The sequence below is a fragment of the Rhinichthys klamathensis genome, unplaced genomic scaffold (assembly GCF_029890125.1).
Source record: "Rhinichthys klamathensis goyatoka isolate OS25496 unplaced genomic scaffold, OSU_Roscu_1.1 h1tg000327l_1, whole genome shotgun sequence".
Classification (NCBI taxonomy): Eukaryota; Metazoa; Chordata; class Actinopteri; order Cypriniformes; family Leuciscidae; genus Rhinichthys; species Rhinichthys klamathensis.
The window spans coordinates 467,033-483,991 of record NW_026606842.1 but is presented as its reverse complement, the minus strand read 5'-3'; the positions used below and the strand labels follow the sequence as shown (position 1 = coordinate 483,991).

Sequence of the window (16,959 nt, the reverse complement as noted above, 5' to 3'; positions counted from 1 at the left end):
ATCAGCTGACGCAAAGCTTCAGCCAATCGCGTCGCGCGTCGCCGCCGATGTCACAAAGGGCTGTTTATCAGCCTGTCAAAAAAAAAACAAAAAAAACGCGATACACGTCAAAGTCGCTTTGATTTCAATGAGTATCTTTATTTTTTTTTATGTATATAATGAAATTACGTCCGTGGAATGTGTCCACTCCGATGAAGTACGAGGCTCGAAGTCATTTCTGAGGTTTGATCTTAAACTTGAATTCGCATTGTGGCTCTGATGTCTGATCATTGATCTCATCTAACGTTGGTTTGGTTTGTAAATACGATTTCCAAACAGTTTTTAAACGATATTATGATTATTATTATTTATTTTTGATGTGTTTTTTTCAGATACTTGTTCTTCGATTTACCCTGTGGTTTCATAAAGCACACTGGATTAAAATGTCATGATATGACTCGTGTAGTCATATCAGTAATCTGCAGTAATCAGTTTTTAAGGGTATTTTTAGTAACATTTCGATTTTTCTTTTTTGTTACTGTAATGTATCTCGGTGAGGTAATGCAAAAATAAACTGAAATAATGTTACTTTGAATATTTTTAATAATCCTTTAATTAGGTTTTTTTGTACTGTAATGCAAAATACATGACATTCATTTTAATATAGTTATACATGAAGTTAGCAATTTTACTATTTTTCTAAAGGGTATATATATAAGTTGCATTTCGTTATTTAAAGAGTGATTTCACAATCAGAAGTGCTGAATCTTGTTATCAAGCATTTTATAGCTGCTGTCAGGCTGTCTTGTAGTTTGAGGTTCGCAGTTTGACGAACTAATGGTGTTCAATTGTTCACAGGTTTACTTTCACAAATCACTTATGGAGAAGCAAGAGGAGTGTTTCTGGATCTCGAGGGTTTGAACACCACACGGCCCAAGAGAGCACCAGATCCAGTGCTCCACCCTTAATGAACCCTTTGCTCGTCCACACCCTTGAATAAAAAAGTGTCCCGGATGAAGCAGGACAGCTCTTTGTGTTCCCCTTGACTAGTGGTGGATCTGAAGATCTGATGGAGCCTCTGACAGGAATCCGCTGGAATGCCGGCCTGCGCTCTTGTTTCCCCATCCTCTCCTGGCTGCCCAGGTATAACCTTACGTGTTTGAAGATGGACGTGATCGCCGGTGTGACGGTGGGGTTGACCACCGTTCCTCAGGCGCTGGCCTATGCGGAGGTGGCTGGTTTACCTGTGCAGGTGAGAACATTCACGTTCTCTCACAGACGCAGTTTGGGGAAGGTTTTCTTGACACGCTGTTTCTTTGTTTTTCAGTACGGCCTGTATTCTGCGTTCATGGGTTGTTTCGTCTACTGTATATTTGGCACGTCGAAAGACATCACGCTGGGCCCGACGGCCATCATGTCGCTGCTGTGTTCGGGGTATATCGGTGGAGATCCTGTGTTCGCTGTGGTGCTCACCTTGTTGTGCGGCGTCATCCAGGCGGGAATGGCTCTACTGAGGCTGGGTAAGATGGAAAATGGGGTTAATGTTTACATTTAAGCCATATTTTTGCTCTATGTTGGTGTGATTCATGGTCAAATCTAAGTTAGATTGTCTGTTTGGTTAATGTAGTATTAGTATTGTTTAAACAGTCATGTGTTTCTGTAAGCATGACTAAAGTAGCAGACTCAGCTGTCTGTAAATCAGTATCTTGAAAACAGGAAGTTGGTGTTTTTTTTCACTCTCACAGAAATATCAGATTGTATTACTTCCTGTGCAACTTCCTGTTCATGCCTTTAAGCCGCACACCAAAATATAGCAACAGGTTTTTAAGAACGTGGTAGCCGAGGTTGTGGAAGTGGCTTAATTACATAACTAATAGATGAAGCTGATAAATCTTTACCGCAGAAGAAACTCAACTACAGAAATATATGTTGTTTGCATAAGCAATAAAAAAATCTAAAATTAACAATAATAATATTAGTAATTATTATAATTATATTAACAATTTGAGGTCTTTTCATATGCATTGTGAGTAATAATAAAATGAAATGTAATTTGTATATATAAATATATTTATACATTATTAATAATATAAACAATAATTATTATTATTATAACTTTTAAATGTATTTTAGCTTTAAAATTAAAGCTGAGTTGAATATTTGTGAGAGAAATATATATATATATATATATATAATAATTATTATTAACATAATACACATTTTAACATCTTTTATAATTGTGTCGTTTTTAAAATTAATTAATTAATTCATTTTTTTTTTTTTTACTCAATTAAATGTTTGCAACTTCAAAAGTTTTTGATGTGTTTTATTACGGTCAGTCACCTGATCTGCTGTTGATTTCTTCTTAATTAGGGTTCCTCTTGGACTTCATCTCATATCCAGTAATTAAAGGCTTCACCTGTGCTGCGGCCGTCACTATCGGCTTCGGCCAGGTCAAGGTGAGAGTCTCAGATGCCTCTTTTCACTTTAGTTGCATATATCTTGAATGTCCTTGAAGATTTGTGAGGAGCTTTTTGTGTCCTGAGTCAATCCACTCCATTTGTTCTGCAGAATATTCTGGGTCTGAAGGAGATTCCACAGCAGTTCTTCCTGCAGGTTTACTACACCTTCCACAAGATCCCTGAGGCCAGGTGAGCACACATGTACTGTATGTGATTGACCAATGAGCTGTCACCATTTTCTAATCCCGGTAGTGTTAAAGTGCCACCATTATGCTATTTTCAAGGTTCCTACAACAGGTTTACATGCATTCAAGTTAAGAAAACACTTTAATTTTCTCATAATACACATTGTAGCATCACCTAATTTCTCACAGGGTCTGAAACGGTTCAATAAAGGATTCAGTCTCTCTAAACCCCTTTTTTCAGAGAGGAATTGCTCTGATTGGTCAGACGGTCCAGTCTGTTGTGAATGGTCTACTCTGCTCTGATTGGTCAGATGACCTAGTCTGTTGTGATTGGTCTACTCTGCTCTGATTGGTCAGATGACCCAGTCTGTTGTGATTGGTCTACTCTGCTCTGTTGGTCAGATGGCCCAGTCTGTTGTGATTGGTCTACTTTGCTCTGATTGGTCAGATGACCCAGTCAGTTGTGATTGGTCTACTCTGCTCTGATTGGTCAGATGACCCAGTCAGTTGTGATTGGTCTACTCTGCTCTGTTGGTCAGATGGCCCAGTCTGTTGTGATTGGTCTACTCTGCTCTGATTGGTCAGATGACCCAGTCTGTTGGGATTGGTCTACTCTGCTCTGATTGGTCACATGGCCCAGTCTGTTGTGATTGGTCTACTCTGCTGTGATTGGTCTACTCTGCTCTGATTGGTCAGATGGCCCAGTCTGTTGTGATTGGTCTACTCTGCTCTGATTGGTCAGATGACCCAGTCTGTTGTGATTGGTCTACTCTGCTCTGATTGGTCAGATGACCCAGTCTGTTGTGATTGGTCTACTCTGCTCTGTTGGTCAGATGACCCAGTCAGTTGTGATTTGAGGCTTGTTCGACTTCATGCAGCTCTGCCCAGACCGATCGGCGGCAGACTTGAAGCAGTGCATGCCGGTTAGAAATTTTGTCCGACTTGATACAGCGCCGACGCCACGTGACTGTGACGTATGCCATCAAAGTACCGCGAGAGCGATTCGAGAGTAGCCGGAGGACTCAGCCAGCGCAGCTTCTGAAGAGCGGCTGCTCTGGGCTGCACGAGCTCTGATGACGACACAGCTGTTCCACGATTGGCCGGATTCACCGCATGACAACGATCACGTGCGTTTCGTGTTTATTCTCACACCTTTAGTTCACACAAATCAGTTTTTTATAACAGTAAACACTCTTTTCATGTAGTCGTGATGTTAGGCTATATTGTGTTATGTTTATCAAAATAAAAGTGATTAAAAAACGTCGACTGCACTTCATTGATAGTGGCTATTTTGAACTTTATTCTTGTTCAAACAGATGCAGTATGAAGCAGTACATAAAGTATTGAATGAAAATGTGTCTGAAACATCTGTGCATTTGGCAAATATTGAATTTATTTCACTTCAGCTGTGGTAAAGTATACAAACACCACGAGCGGTCACTACGGGAACCAGAAAGTGTCCGACTTCACGTCTCCGTTTGCAGCTCCTCCCCGCCTGCACGCGGCTACTCTCGCCGATCGCTTACATCCAGCCGCAGCCGATGTCGAACACACCTTTGGTCTACTCTGCTCTGTTGGTCAGTTGACCCAGTCTGTTGTGATTGGTCTGCTCTGCTCTGATTGGTCACATGGCCCAGTCTGCTGTGATTGGTCTACTCTGCTCTGATTGGTCAGATGGCCCAGTCTGTTGTGATTTGTCTACTCTGCTCTGATTGGTCAGATGACCCAGTCTGTTGTGATTGGTCTGCTCTGCTCTGATTGGTCACATGGCCCAGTCTGCTGTGATTTGTCTACTCTGCTCTGATTGGTCAGATGACCCAGTCTGTTGTGATTTGTCTACTCTGCTCTGATTGGTCACATGGCCCAGTCTGCTGTGATTGGTCTACTCTGCTCTGATTGGTCAGATGGCCCAGTCTGTTGTGATTGGTCTACTCTGCTCTGATTGGTCAGATGACCCAGTCTGTTGGGATTGGTCTACTCTGCTCTGATTGGTCACATGGCCCAGTCTGTTGTGATTGGTCTACTCTGCTCTGATTGGTCAGATGGCCCAGTCTGTTGTGATTGGTCTACTCTGCTCTGATTGGTCACATGGTCCAGTCTGCTGTGATTGGTCTACTCTGCTCTGATTGGTCAGATGGCCCAGTCAGTTGTGATTGGTCTACTCTGCTCTGTTGGTCAGATGACCCAGTCTGTTGTGATTGGTCTACTCTGCTCTGTTGGTCAGATGACCCAGTCTGAATTTGACATCCAGATCTTCCTCAGCACTTGATACACAGTGATACGAACAGTAGCGATGTTGTCAGTTTTACCGTATTAATTTGAGCGCAAGTCCTCGTCCTTGGAAAGTGCAGCAAAGTAGATTAGCAGTGCTGAAAACAGCGTCTTCTCGACATGTCGACAACAATAAAGACCATAGGCTGGTATCATGCAAATGTGTTACAAACCTACGTAGGTTAATGCAAGAAGTAAGACTGGATTGACTGTCGACTCGTTTCAGCAGTTCAGATTTGATTCTTTCTATTGAGAGACAATGACTCCATTTATCTGCTTTGATCTGTGAAACTTTTCAGACATTTTACTTTCACAACAACTATATTACACACTACATGAAAGGAATTATTTGAAAAACCATAATAGGGACACTTTAAATATGTTCTAAGCTGCCTGTCTAAATGATCTCTATTCTCAGAGTTGGAGATGTGATTCTGGGCCTGTGCTGTCTGTTCTTCCTGATCATGATGACGCTGATGAAGAATTCTCTGGGTTCTGCTGAAGATGAGGCTCCTTCCCTTGTCCGATCAGCTCGAGGGCTGGTGTGGAGTATAGCTACTAGTGAGTGCTTAAAGTCTTTGTGAATCTATAAATGAACTGACAATTATTTAGGGACATCCTTCTTGTGTCCGCAGTCCAGAACGCTCTGGTCGTCGTAGCGGCGACGGCTGTCGCGTATTCCTCAGAGGTCACAGGACACCATTTCTTCAGTCTCACCGGGAAAACCGCCAAAGGACTCCCTCCTTTTAAAGCTCCGCCCCTTTCAGAGACCATAGCCAATGGCACGGTGATTACTTTCAGTGACATCGCAAAGGTGAGATATAGTAGTGTAGTTTGTGGTAAAAAGATTTCAGTTTTTGATGCTAAGGACCCCTATCAAAAAAGTGTACCCTAAAAAAATCAAATACTGCCCAATTATATTAAGAAATACATTATTAATAAGCCATTCATTTTTACAATAGGACTGCCAGTAGATTGAGATAATAAAGATTATTCTTGTTTTCAGTAAAAAAAAGTTTAGAAAAGATATAATACAATACAATTATATTTAATTTAGATTTATAATTAAAAATATAAATGATCTAAACACATGAAATGTTAAATTGTATATATAAAATATTGAAACATTACAAATATTTTAATATTCATTAAATGTCAAATACATCTTAAAATAAATATATATACATATTCTTAATATAACACATGTTCTTAATATTATGTTATTTTACAAATATTTTAAAGTTTTATATTGTCACTGTACTAAGTCCTATTAAATATATTTAAGAAAATAATTCTTCTGCATCTGTTTATACATTCTTATACATCTGTTAATTTCAGATGTATAAACTTTTAAAATGAAACAAAAAAAAATTGTGTTTATTTCTTAATATTAAAAACTAGTTCTGTCAATAGAATAATAAAATATTTTGTAATATTACCGGTATATTTTAAAAGCACCCTCTGGCACCCCCTTGTGGCCTCTTGGTGGACCCCAAAATATTGAACCCTCATATAACACTACAATACAGTGAAGTAACACCTACAATACTAGTGAAGTATATGTGACATTTTAGAGATTTTAAGTGGCCAATCAAGTAGATTAGTTATCATTACTGACCAATCAGGTGTATTTTCTCAGGATTTAGGTGGCGGTCTGGCTGTCATTCCTTTAATGGGCGTTTTAGAGAGCATCGCTATTGCAAAGGCATTCGGTAAGATCTTATTTTCTTTAAAATACACCTAGACGTGTCCTTTCTTCTATGTATATATAAACACAGACACCGTTTGGATTCATTTTACTGTCTTTTCTTCATGCAGGCAGCCAGAATAACTACCGAATTGATGCCAACCAAGAGCTCTTTGCCATCGGTGAGAGTTTCTGCTCCCTTATTAGGTTTTAACGGAGTATAAATGGGGCGTTTCTCATCACAATGATGTTCCTACAGGTCTCACAAACATCATGGGCTCGTTTGTGTCGGCGTATCCCGTCACGGGCAGCTTCGGAAGGTCTGTCTGCATGCTAAACACTTTTTTTTTTACACATTCTTTAGTGTGTAATGTTGCAGTTTGAGCATGAAAAAGGTCTGCAAAGTTACAAAGTACAAAGTCACTCCTGAGAGTTATTCTCTATCAGTGCGCACTGTTTCTGAACTCCCTGAAACTCCTCAATTGTAGGCTTGAGTTTTCCTCCGGGAACGTATGCACACGTCGCAATATTCCTCATTTACATAATTCCCGCCCAAGGCATATGCAACATAAAGGGGGCGGGGCCTGATTGAGTTGAGTTAGTAGTGTGTTGAAACTCACGGTTATGGTAAGGGGCGTGGCTTACACACTCAAAGTGCTTGGCCAATCACAACACAGTGATACATCCAACCAATCAGAGCACATTGAGCTTTTCGGAAGGAGGGGCTTCATAGAGACACGGATTGTTACTGACAGACTGGGAAGACAGGTGCTGCAACAATGTCAAATAATTATGTGAAATATTGTAAATACTTTAAAGTGTCTGTTGGTCTGTTCTTCAGTTTGTAAGTGTTTTATGTGGCGTTTTCTGACAGAACGGCTGTTAACTCCCAGACCGGAGTGAGAACGCCGGCTGGAGGGATTGTCACAGGTGACACTCACACTTTTTGTGATCCTGTTGACATTTATAATATGTATACCATCTGAAAGTCTGTATCTGTCCGCAGGTGTTATAGTGCTGCTGTCGCTGGCGTTCCTCATGCCGCTGTTCTTCTTCATCCCTAAAGCGTCGCTCGCTGCCGTCATCATCTGTGCCGTGAGTCCCATGATGGACTTCAGAGTGCCTGTCCAGCTCTGGAGAGTCAAGAGTGAGACTTTAGCATCACATTATATATAAATATCAAATATAATATACTGTATAATATTTAAGTATGTAAAATATATGGTATATATTTGGAAAAAAAGGTATATATTGAAATATTTATATAGTATCACATTTGAATTTGCATATACATTTATTTTTTATTCTTTCTTTCATTGTTTCTCTCAGGACTTGATCTGGTGCCGTTCATGGTGACGTTTCTGGTGAGTTTCTGGGAGGTGCAGTACGGCATTGTGGGAGGTGTAGCTGTTTCTGCTCTCATGCTGTTGTACATCATGGCCCGACCTAAAGTGAAGGTCAGTTTTAAGTGTTTATTGTTTATGAAATAGCTGTATACGATATGTCAACTGTGAGCCGCAAATGAAGGACTTTTATTCCAGAAATGCACTTTCTGTTTGAGATTTGGCATTTTTGCAAGTAGAAATTACCATAAAATCAACAATTTATGCAAAATGTATTAAAGTGTAGACTCAAAAAATCAAATAAGATAAAATTATATTAATTAATAAATAATTAATTTATAATAGGACTGTGAGTAGATTAAAATAATCATAGCTATTATAGTTTATTTTAAGTATGTAATACAATTAAATAGTATTTAATTATATTATAATTAAAAATAGAAATTATTCGAGTCATTTAAAACATTTAACATTGTGTGTGTGTGAATATATATATATATATATATATGTAAAAAATGTAAATATGAAGTATTAAAAAGAATTAGCATGTGTATGCACAAATAATAATTCTAAAATAAGGTAAATGCATTTTAGTTCAAAGACATGCAATTATACTGTATTTATAATTATTTTAAAAATATTAAAATTTTTAGATTTGTTTATATAATGAATATGTATATATACATATTTTTAAGATTTATATAAAGTTAAGTATTTATATATAAAAAATAAAATTATATATATATATATACTGTTTAAATATGAATACATATTATTTAACTGTTATTAAATAATACAATAAAATATTTATGATTTTGTAAAAAAAAAGTTAAATGCATTTCAGTTGCTGTTAGTAGAAACAAATGATGAATCTATTAAAATATTATTCTGTTGCTTAGAAAGAAAAAGAAATGAATGGTATATTTATTTCAAAATAAATATGAAATGAAGTGCAAGTATGAAAATGTCACCTCTTGTAAAATGAGCCGCATGCAGCAGTCAGAGAGTCAGGTGTCGCTGGTGTGTGTTCAGGTGTCTGATCACGGTGTGTCAGTTCTAGAGTTGGACAGTGGGCTGAACTTCCCCGTGACGGAGCATCTCAGCAGACTCGTGTACACACACGCTCTTCATGGTGAGACACACGCACACACACGCTTTCATTCCCTCGGCTCATGTCCTTGAGTGCTCATGCTCTGGTGTGTGTTGTCTGGCAGCGTCTCCTCCACGGTGTCTGGTTCTCAACTGCTCTCATGTCAGCTCTATAGACTTCACTGTAGTCCATGAACTCAAAGAACTGCTCAAACAGTTCCAGTTGACGGGACTATCACTGATCTTCACTGGACTAAAGGTAGAGTTTATCATCAACAGAACACAGTTAACATCTCCATTTATGACATTAAGATCACATTTACTAAAAATGTTTATTCATAAATAAAATTATATATATATATATATATGAATTAAGAATTTTTCAAATATATATATTAACATATAAATATATACAGTAGTCAACATTTGAAGTGGATCAAAACTTTTCATCAAAGTTATGCATGAATTTTTAACAACACCCGTTCTTGTCTTAGGACAACTTTGATGAATTTTTTTTATCCACTTTAAATGTTGACTACTGTATATTATGTAATATAAAATCAATTAATATAGTTGTTTTTTTTACCCTTTTACAAAAAGCGAATAATCATGGTTATTTTTACATAACTTTAGTTTACCTTTTTTTTTTTAAGTATTAAAAGTAAAATGAATACAATACATATGATAAATATATTTTATATTCAATTAAGAATTTCATAACAATTAAGGAAATAAATAATTTGAGTCATTTGAAATGTGTTTAACATATGGCATGTATAAAAAATATTTTTTAATGTAAAACTGAAAAAAACATTTTAGCTTATTTACAGCTTTAAAAAGGGCACATTTTTAATATAAAAAAAACATTAAAAATGTATTTTATAATTAAGAAAATATATTATTTAAGGCATTTATAACACATTTAATATTCTATTGTGTATAGAATTTTTTTACTATTTCTTTTAAAAATACTACTTAATGTTTAATGCATTTGGGAAAAAATATAATATATTGTTCTTTTATATGTAAATGTATTAATATCACATATAAATAAATAGATGCATTAACCTAGATAAAGTTTATTTATAAAGTAACATAAATAAATAGATGCATTAACTTCTAACCTAAATCTAAATAGGTTAGAAGTTAAATAAAATAATCATAAATTTGGAAAAAATACAATAAATGAAAAATAAAAACAAGTCTAAAAATATATATACAGGTCCTTCTAAAAAAATTAGCATATAGTAATAAAGTTCATTATTTTCCATAATGTAATGATAAAAATTAAACTTTCATAAGTTTTAGATTCATTGCACACCAACTGAAATATTTCAGGTCTTTTATTGTTTTAATACTGATGATTTTGGCATACAGCTCATGAAAACCCAAAATTCCTGTCTCAAAAAATTAGCATATCATGAAAAGGGTCTCTAAACGAGCTATTAACCTAATCATCTGAATCAACTAATTAACTCTAAACACCTGCAAAAGATTCCCGAGGCTTTTAAAAACTCCCAGCCTGTTTCATTACTCAAAACCGCAATCAAGGGTAAGAATGCCAATCTGATTGCTGTCCAGAAGGCCATCATTGACACCCTCAAGCAAGAGGGTAAGACAGAAAGAAATTTCTGAACAAATAGGCTGTTCCCAGAGTGCTGTATCAAGGCACCTCAGTGGGAAGTCTGTGGGAAGGAAAAAGTGTGGCAAAAAATGCTGCACAACGAGAAGAGGTGACCGGACCCTGAGGAAGATTGTGGAGAAGGACCGATTCCAGACCTTGGGGGACCTGCGGAAGCAGTGGACTGAGTCTGGAGTAGAAACATCCAGAGCCACCGTGCACAGGCGTGTGCAGGAAATGGGCTACAGGTGCCGCATTCCCCAGGTCAAGCCACTTTTGAACCAGAAACAGCGGCAGAAGCGCCTGACCTGGGCTACAGAGAAGCAGCACTGGACTGTTGCTCAGTTTTGCATGTCATTCGGAAATCAAGGTGCCAGAGTCTGGAGGAAGACTGGGGAGAAGGAAATGCCAAAATGCCTGAAGTCCAGTGTCAAGTACTCACAGTCAGTGATGGTCTGGGGTGCCATGTCAGCTGCTGGTGTTGGTGCACTGTGTTTTATCAAGGGCAGGGTCAATGCAGCTAGCTATCAGGAGATTTTGGAGCACTTCATGCTTCCATCTGCTGAAAAGCTTTATGGAGATGAAGATTTCATTTTTCAGCACGACCTGGCACCTGCTCACAGTGCCAAAACCACTGGTAAATGGTTTACTGACCATGGTATTACTGTGCTCAATTGTCCTGCCAGCTCTCCTGACCTGAACCCCATAGAGAATCTGTGGGATATTGTGAAGAGAAAGTTGAGAGACGCAAGACCCAACACTCTGGATGAGCTTAAGGCCGCTATCGAAGCATCCTGGGCCTCCATAACACCTCAGCAGTGCCACAGGCTGATTGCCCACATGCCACGCCGCATTGAAGCAGTCATTTCTGCAAAAGGATTCCCGACCAAGTTTTGAGTGCATAACTGAACATAATTATTTGAAGGTTGACTTTTTTTTTTTTTTAATTAAAAACACTTATTTTATTGGTCGGATGAAATATGCTAAATGTTTGAGACGGGAATTTGGGGTTTTCATGAGCTGTATGCCAAAATCATCAGTATTAAAACAATAAAAGACCTGAAATATTTCAGTTGGTGTGCAATGAATCTAAAATATATGAAAGTTTAATTTTTATCATTACATTATGGAAAATAATGAACTTTATCACAATATGCTAATTTTTTGAGAAGGACCTGTATTTAAAAAAGAATTATAATTAAGAATATAGCCTGTTTGTCATTTGAATGCATTTAACATTTGATGTCTATAAATGTAAAGTTTTCTTGATATCTCTCTTTTTCTGTGTCTCAGCCGTCAGTATTAAAGGTGTTGTTGACGGCTGATCTTCCAGTTTTCAGACACACAGACAGTGTCGACGAGGCACTGCAGCTTCTGAACGGTATCATTCACAATGACCAACAATTCTAACAACCAATCACAGACCGGAACTGATCACGTATCAGCACCTGCATACCTCAAACCTCGGATGATTGGTCACATAAAATACTTTGCACACACTTTTGACCAATCAGCACTCAGGAAGAAAGACTTTGATGAAAACTGTTGGGAGCAGTTACGTAATGTTTGTGTTCATGATGACCAAATTATGTTTTTGCACTCAAAATTGTGGTACAACTTTCTTTTGTAGTTGTTTTGTTTTAAACTATGAATCACATGTATAATACTATGTAATTTTATGAACATGCACTTATTCAAACACTAGAAAGAATCAAATATTCAGTGCTTATGGATAAAAAGCACCACAAAAAAAAAGGTGAGGCTCCAAAATAGGAGATTATTCATGATATACTCTAACGTCTCTTTCTCTGCAGTTTATAGTGCTTACTGCTTATTAATAAGAATGTTTACAATGGGTTGTAAGTTTACATTTAATTTCTCGATGAAACTGAATCTCCTTTAGGACTCTCTTCTACTGACCCAGATGAAACAGGCATTAACACTGCAGAATAACTCAAATGTCTCTTTTGATATTAAACTGACATGATCTACTATGGCTATGCTTGAAATATGTTAATGAATTGTTTGAATTATATATATATATATATATGTATATATATATATGTCCAAATTATTATTTTCAGATGGATAACAGATGATAGATAAATAGATGACAGATGGATAGATATTTAGACTATTTTAATTGCATTAAAAATATGTATATGTATGTAAGTGTATAGATTATATAATTATAGGATATATATATATATAATAGCAACATAAATATATACATTTTTTATATACCTATTTTTTTATATATATATTTTTGTACATTTTGTATATATATAATATATATATATATATATATTTGTACATAAATATATCTATTTGATACATTTTATTTGTATAACTAATGTCAAAATTATATATATTTTAAATAATATTAATATATTAAACAACTATTTTTTTAATTAATTATATTAAAATATTTATGAGTAAAAGTATGTGGTGTGTGAGTGTATATATATATATATATATATAGCAACATAGATCATACATATAGAACATTTTTATTTTTATTTACATAATTGTTCACACATATATATATACAGGGTTGGCACAAACTAAAATGAAACGTACCTGGTGGTTAGTGGTATAAATATCACCCTCTTTTATGCTAATTTTCAAACAGTAGAGGGCGATATTTTACTTCTGTAGTTGTAGTTACCAGTGTATTACAGGCCCAGTAAACTGGGAATGGTGGTTCTTCAGATCAGTCTGGTTTGTAATGCTGAACTGAAGCGGTGTACTTAACATAATCAGTCAATATGTCCTGACATTACCACCAAAAAGAGTGCAAACATCTTTATCAGTTCATTCAAATAAAACTGTTTCCCTTAGGCCTATTTCTAACCACATGATTATTTCAGTGCCACTGACTTCTCTGCTGTATCAGAGTTTAATCAAACATGTGGTCTGTATGACTTTACTACGAATAAAAGCCACAGGAATCACTCCCTAATTATGACAATGAGCATTTCTGGCACCTTTAGCGACTAACAAACACAAAAACACGTTCACAAACCAAGTGAAAGCCAACGCCATTATTCTGTACTTTAATAGTCTTTGTGGCTGTACGTTTATCTCTTCTCCGCCATAAAACTGACTCACAGCGGTACACACCGGTACACACCTGTTGAAAAGGTAATAAACCAAGAATAAACACTGTTTTGTAAGTTAACAGTCTTACCTGAAACTTACTTGAGCAAACAGTCGTCACACTATAAACATCTCTTCAGGGAGTCTGAGACGCTGTCGTATATATTTTCATCGATATATACTTATTTATCATATTTAGTGGCGTCCAACGCCCTCGGCGACTGCGATTTCATGCCGTGATCACGAGTGCTGCTGTGTGTGTTTCTCTGTAAAGGTTCATTTTATGGTGTTAATACTGGGGTCGCGTCACGTCTTCACACGCGGACTCGAGCATGACGTGCTCTGCTCGTCCCCGTCCGTGGCTCTGCTGTAAACTGTAATTGCTGAGAGTCTAATCTCACTCCACTGGCTTCTCGATAGGTTGCAAATTCGGAGTGCCAAATATAGCAGGGCTGTGTGCTGAATCTGAAGCCGAACTGTGAACCTTTCGCACCAGGCTGAAGGATCACATGAGAGAAGCTGACTTGGAATTAATAGGCCTAACTCTGATCTAAACCAAGATATGTAGGTCATTTTACACTATTCTGATCTAAAACGTGACACTTTTAAAAATTGGACAATTATAATTTGGGGCCATAATAATCAGTATTAAGGTTTTAATTATAATTTTGATAGTGAATATAGACTTGATATGGCACTGTAAAAAATATTTCATGATTTATCACAACTTTTTTCTTTTGTCATATCAACTTAGATAGGCCTAATTAATGGGATTCAGATAACATAATATTTTGAGTTTGCATTCCAATCGCCATTGTATTAACTCAAATGTTTAATTTCAATGAACTCAAAATGTTAAGGCAACCAGGTAATTTACTTTTTTTAAGTTAAACCAACAATAATGCATTTTCCATAGTATCTTTTTGTAAAATATCTTAGACCCACACACAATTTTTGTGATTTTTTTATTTCAGATTATCATAAATAAATAAAACTAATTCAAAGCTTTATTAGTTTTCAATATTTCTATATTTATGTCACTGTGCATTTTATTTTATTGACATTAAGATTTACATAATGAGCACTTTAAAAGTTTTCAATAAACCTACTGCAATTTCTATATTTAAATATCATTATAAAAAATTATTTAAATAAATAAGGTAAATGAAATATAGCCTACTAATTATAGACTAAAATTGTATTTCTATATAATACATTTTATAGAATATATATATTTTATATTTTACTTTATTATTATTTTTTTTAGATTTGATGGTTCCAAACACTATTCAAGCAATATTAATTTTGTAAAATATGTTAGGCCCCAACAAATATTGTTACTTAAATATGATATAATTTTTTTTTTTGAGATATTATACATTTTTACAGATTATCATCAGAAAACTCACAGCTTTATTATTTTTCTTTAAGCCTATAAGTGAAGTCAATCAAGGACAAAATATGAAAAAATACTACTTAATATCTTGTAACATACATCAACTTGATGCAACCTGGACACATCATCAGTGATGTTACCTGGGGTCACAGAGTGTTTCGGGTCTTTCAAGCATCATACACTCTCACCCAGGCGACCCAGCTGGGGTTGATCAGGCCCCAACTTGTGTCCAGGTAGCCCTACCTCACCCATGGTTCTCCTCTCCTTATCCACAGCCACCTTGAGGCAACTTCTGCTGACTCCGTGACCTCTTTGATGGCCCTTCGCTTAATGGCCCCTATGATGCCCAGGATGTTGTACGCCCTGCATAGAGATTGGCCAGCAAACCCTCTGCATCCCACCTCGATGGGCTCACACCGCGCTCGCCACCCATTGTTCCGGCACTCCTCCACTAGCTCAGCATATTTTGCCCTCTTCCTCTCATTGGCCTCCTCGATGCGGTCCTCCCAGGGTACGGTGAGTTCCAGGAGAACGATCTGCTTGGAGGTCTCTGAGATGAGCAACATGTCAGGCCGCAGCGTTGTGGTGGCGACAGTTTCTGGGAACTTCAGTTGCTTCTCCAGGTCAACTTTCAACTCCCAGTCTTGTGCTGTTGCTAGCAGGCCAGATGAGGTGGCCCTGGCAGCTAATGGTGGCTTCTCCCCAGCCCGGATGAAAGCAATATTGTTCTTAGCTGGGCGGAGGCGTTTGCAGTGGCCAATTCCACAGCTGATGGTATTCGCTACGGCCTTCAGGACTTGGTCATGGCGCCAACGATAGCGCCCCTCGCCCAGTGCCTTCGAACAGCAGCTGAGGATATGCTCCAGGGTCCCCCTCTTCAGGCAGAGGTTGCAGGCTGGTGACTCCACCAATCCCCAGCTGAACAGATTGGATGGGCTCGGTAGTACATCGTAGACAGCCTGGATCAAGAACCGTATGCGATGGGGTTCTGCTTTCCACAGCTCTGCCCATGAGACCTTGCGGTCCACTGCATGCTCCCATCTTGTCCAGGCTCCCTGCTGCCGCATTCCAACCATCCTGCTGGCTCGCTCCTCCTCTACTCCTGCCCGCACCTCATGCTGCACCAGTGATCTCCTGTCCTTCCCATGTGCCTTGTTGTAGTGAGATGTTGTACCGCTGCCCAGGCCAGCTCTTCCATGAGTCACTGCTCCCACCAGTGCCCTGTGCCGTAGCCGCGACTCAGCAACATTCACCCCCTCTGCTGCCCTCCACCTCCGCCCTGTCCTCACCTCGATCCCAGCCTGGGAGACCTTTGGGTCCTGTGACTCTCTGTATTGCAGCACCTCCCTGGCACGGCCCACCTTGAACTCCTCATTCAGGCTTCTGATAGGGAGCTTCAGCTTGTTGCTCTGGCCGTACAAAGCGATGCTGCTCAGGCTTCGAGGTAGACCCAGCCACTTCCGTAGAAACCTGCTGACTCTCCTCTCAAAGCCCTCGATGGTGGAGATTGGAACCTCATAAATCAGGAGGGGCCAGAGAATCCGTGGGAGGATGCCATGCTGGTAAATCCAAGCCTTGAACTTGCCAGGTAGGCCTGACTTGTCCACTGCGGCTAGCCAGCCTTCCAGTTCAAGGTTGGTTGCACGGATGGCTGCCGTGTCTTTCAGGCTGCAATCGAACACCTTTCCCAAGCTCTTCACTGGTTTCTCAGAGATTGATGGTATCAGGGTCTTGCCTAGTGTGAAGCGGAACTTGTTGGTAACCTTTCCTTTCTTCAACACTAGTGATCTGGACTTTGTTGGCTTGAAGCACATGCGAGACCAGGTT

The 16,959-nt window shown here is 38.0% G+C and overlaps 1 protein-coding gene across 1 annotated transcript; it reads left to right on the top strand.

Moving 5' to 3' along the window:
• The first annotated feature begins 927 nt into the window (after window positions 1–927).
• slc26a11 (solute carrier family 26 member 11) lies at window positions 928–12,401 on the top strand. Its single transcript, XM_056271881.1, has 15 exons — window positions 928–1,231; window positions 1,307–1,499; window positions 2,353–2,438; window positions 2,551–2,630; window positions 5,316–5,458; window positions 5,533–5,711; window positions 6,537–6,609; window positions 6,716–6,766; window positions 6,844–6,904; window positions 7,459–7,514; window positions 7,591–7,731; window positions 7,914–8,041; window positions 8,960–9,059; window positions 9,142–9,275; window positions 11,931–12,401. Exons 1-15 carry the CDS (start codon window positions 1,049–1,051, stop codon window positions 12,045–12,047), a joined length of 1,725 nt encoding a protein of 574 aa, XP_056127856.1. The 5' UTR covers window positions 928–1,048; the 3' UTR covers window positions 12,048–12,401.
• The last annotated feature ends 4,558 nt before the right edge of the window (window positions 12,402–16,959 follow it).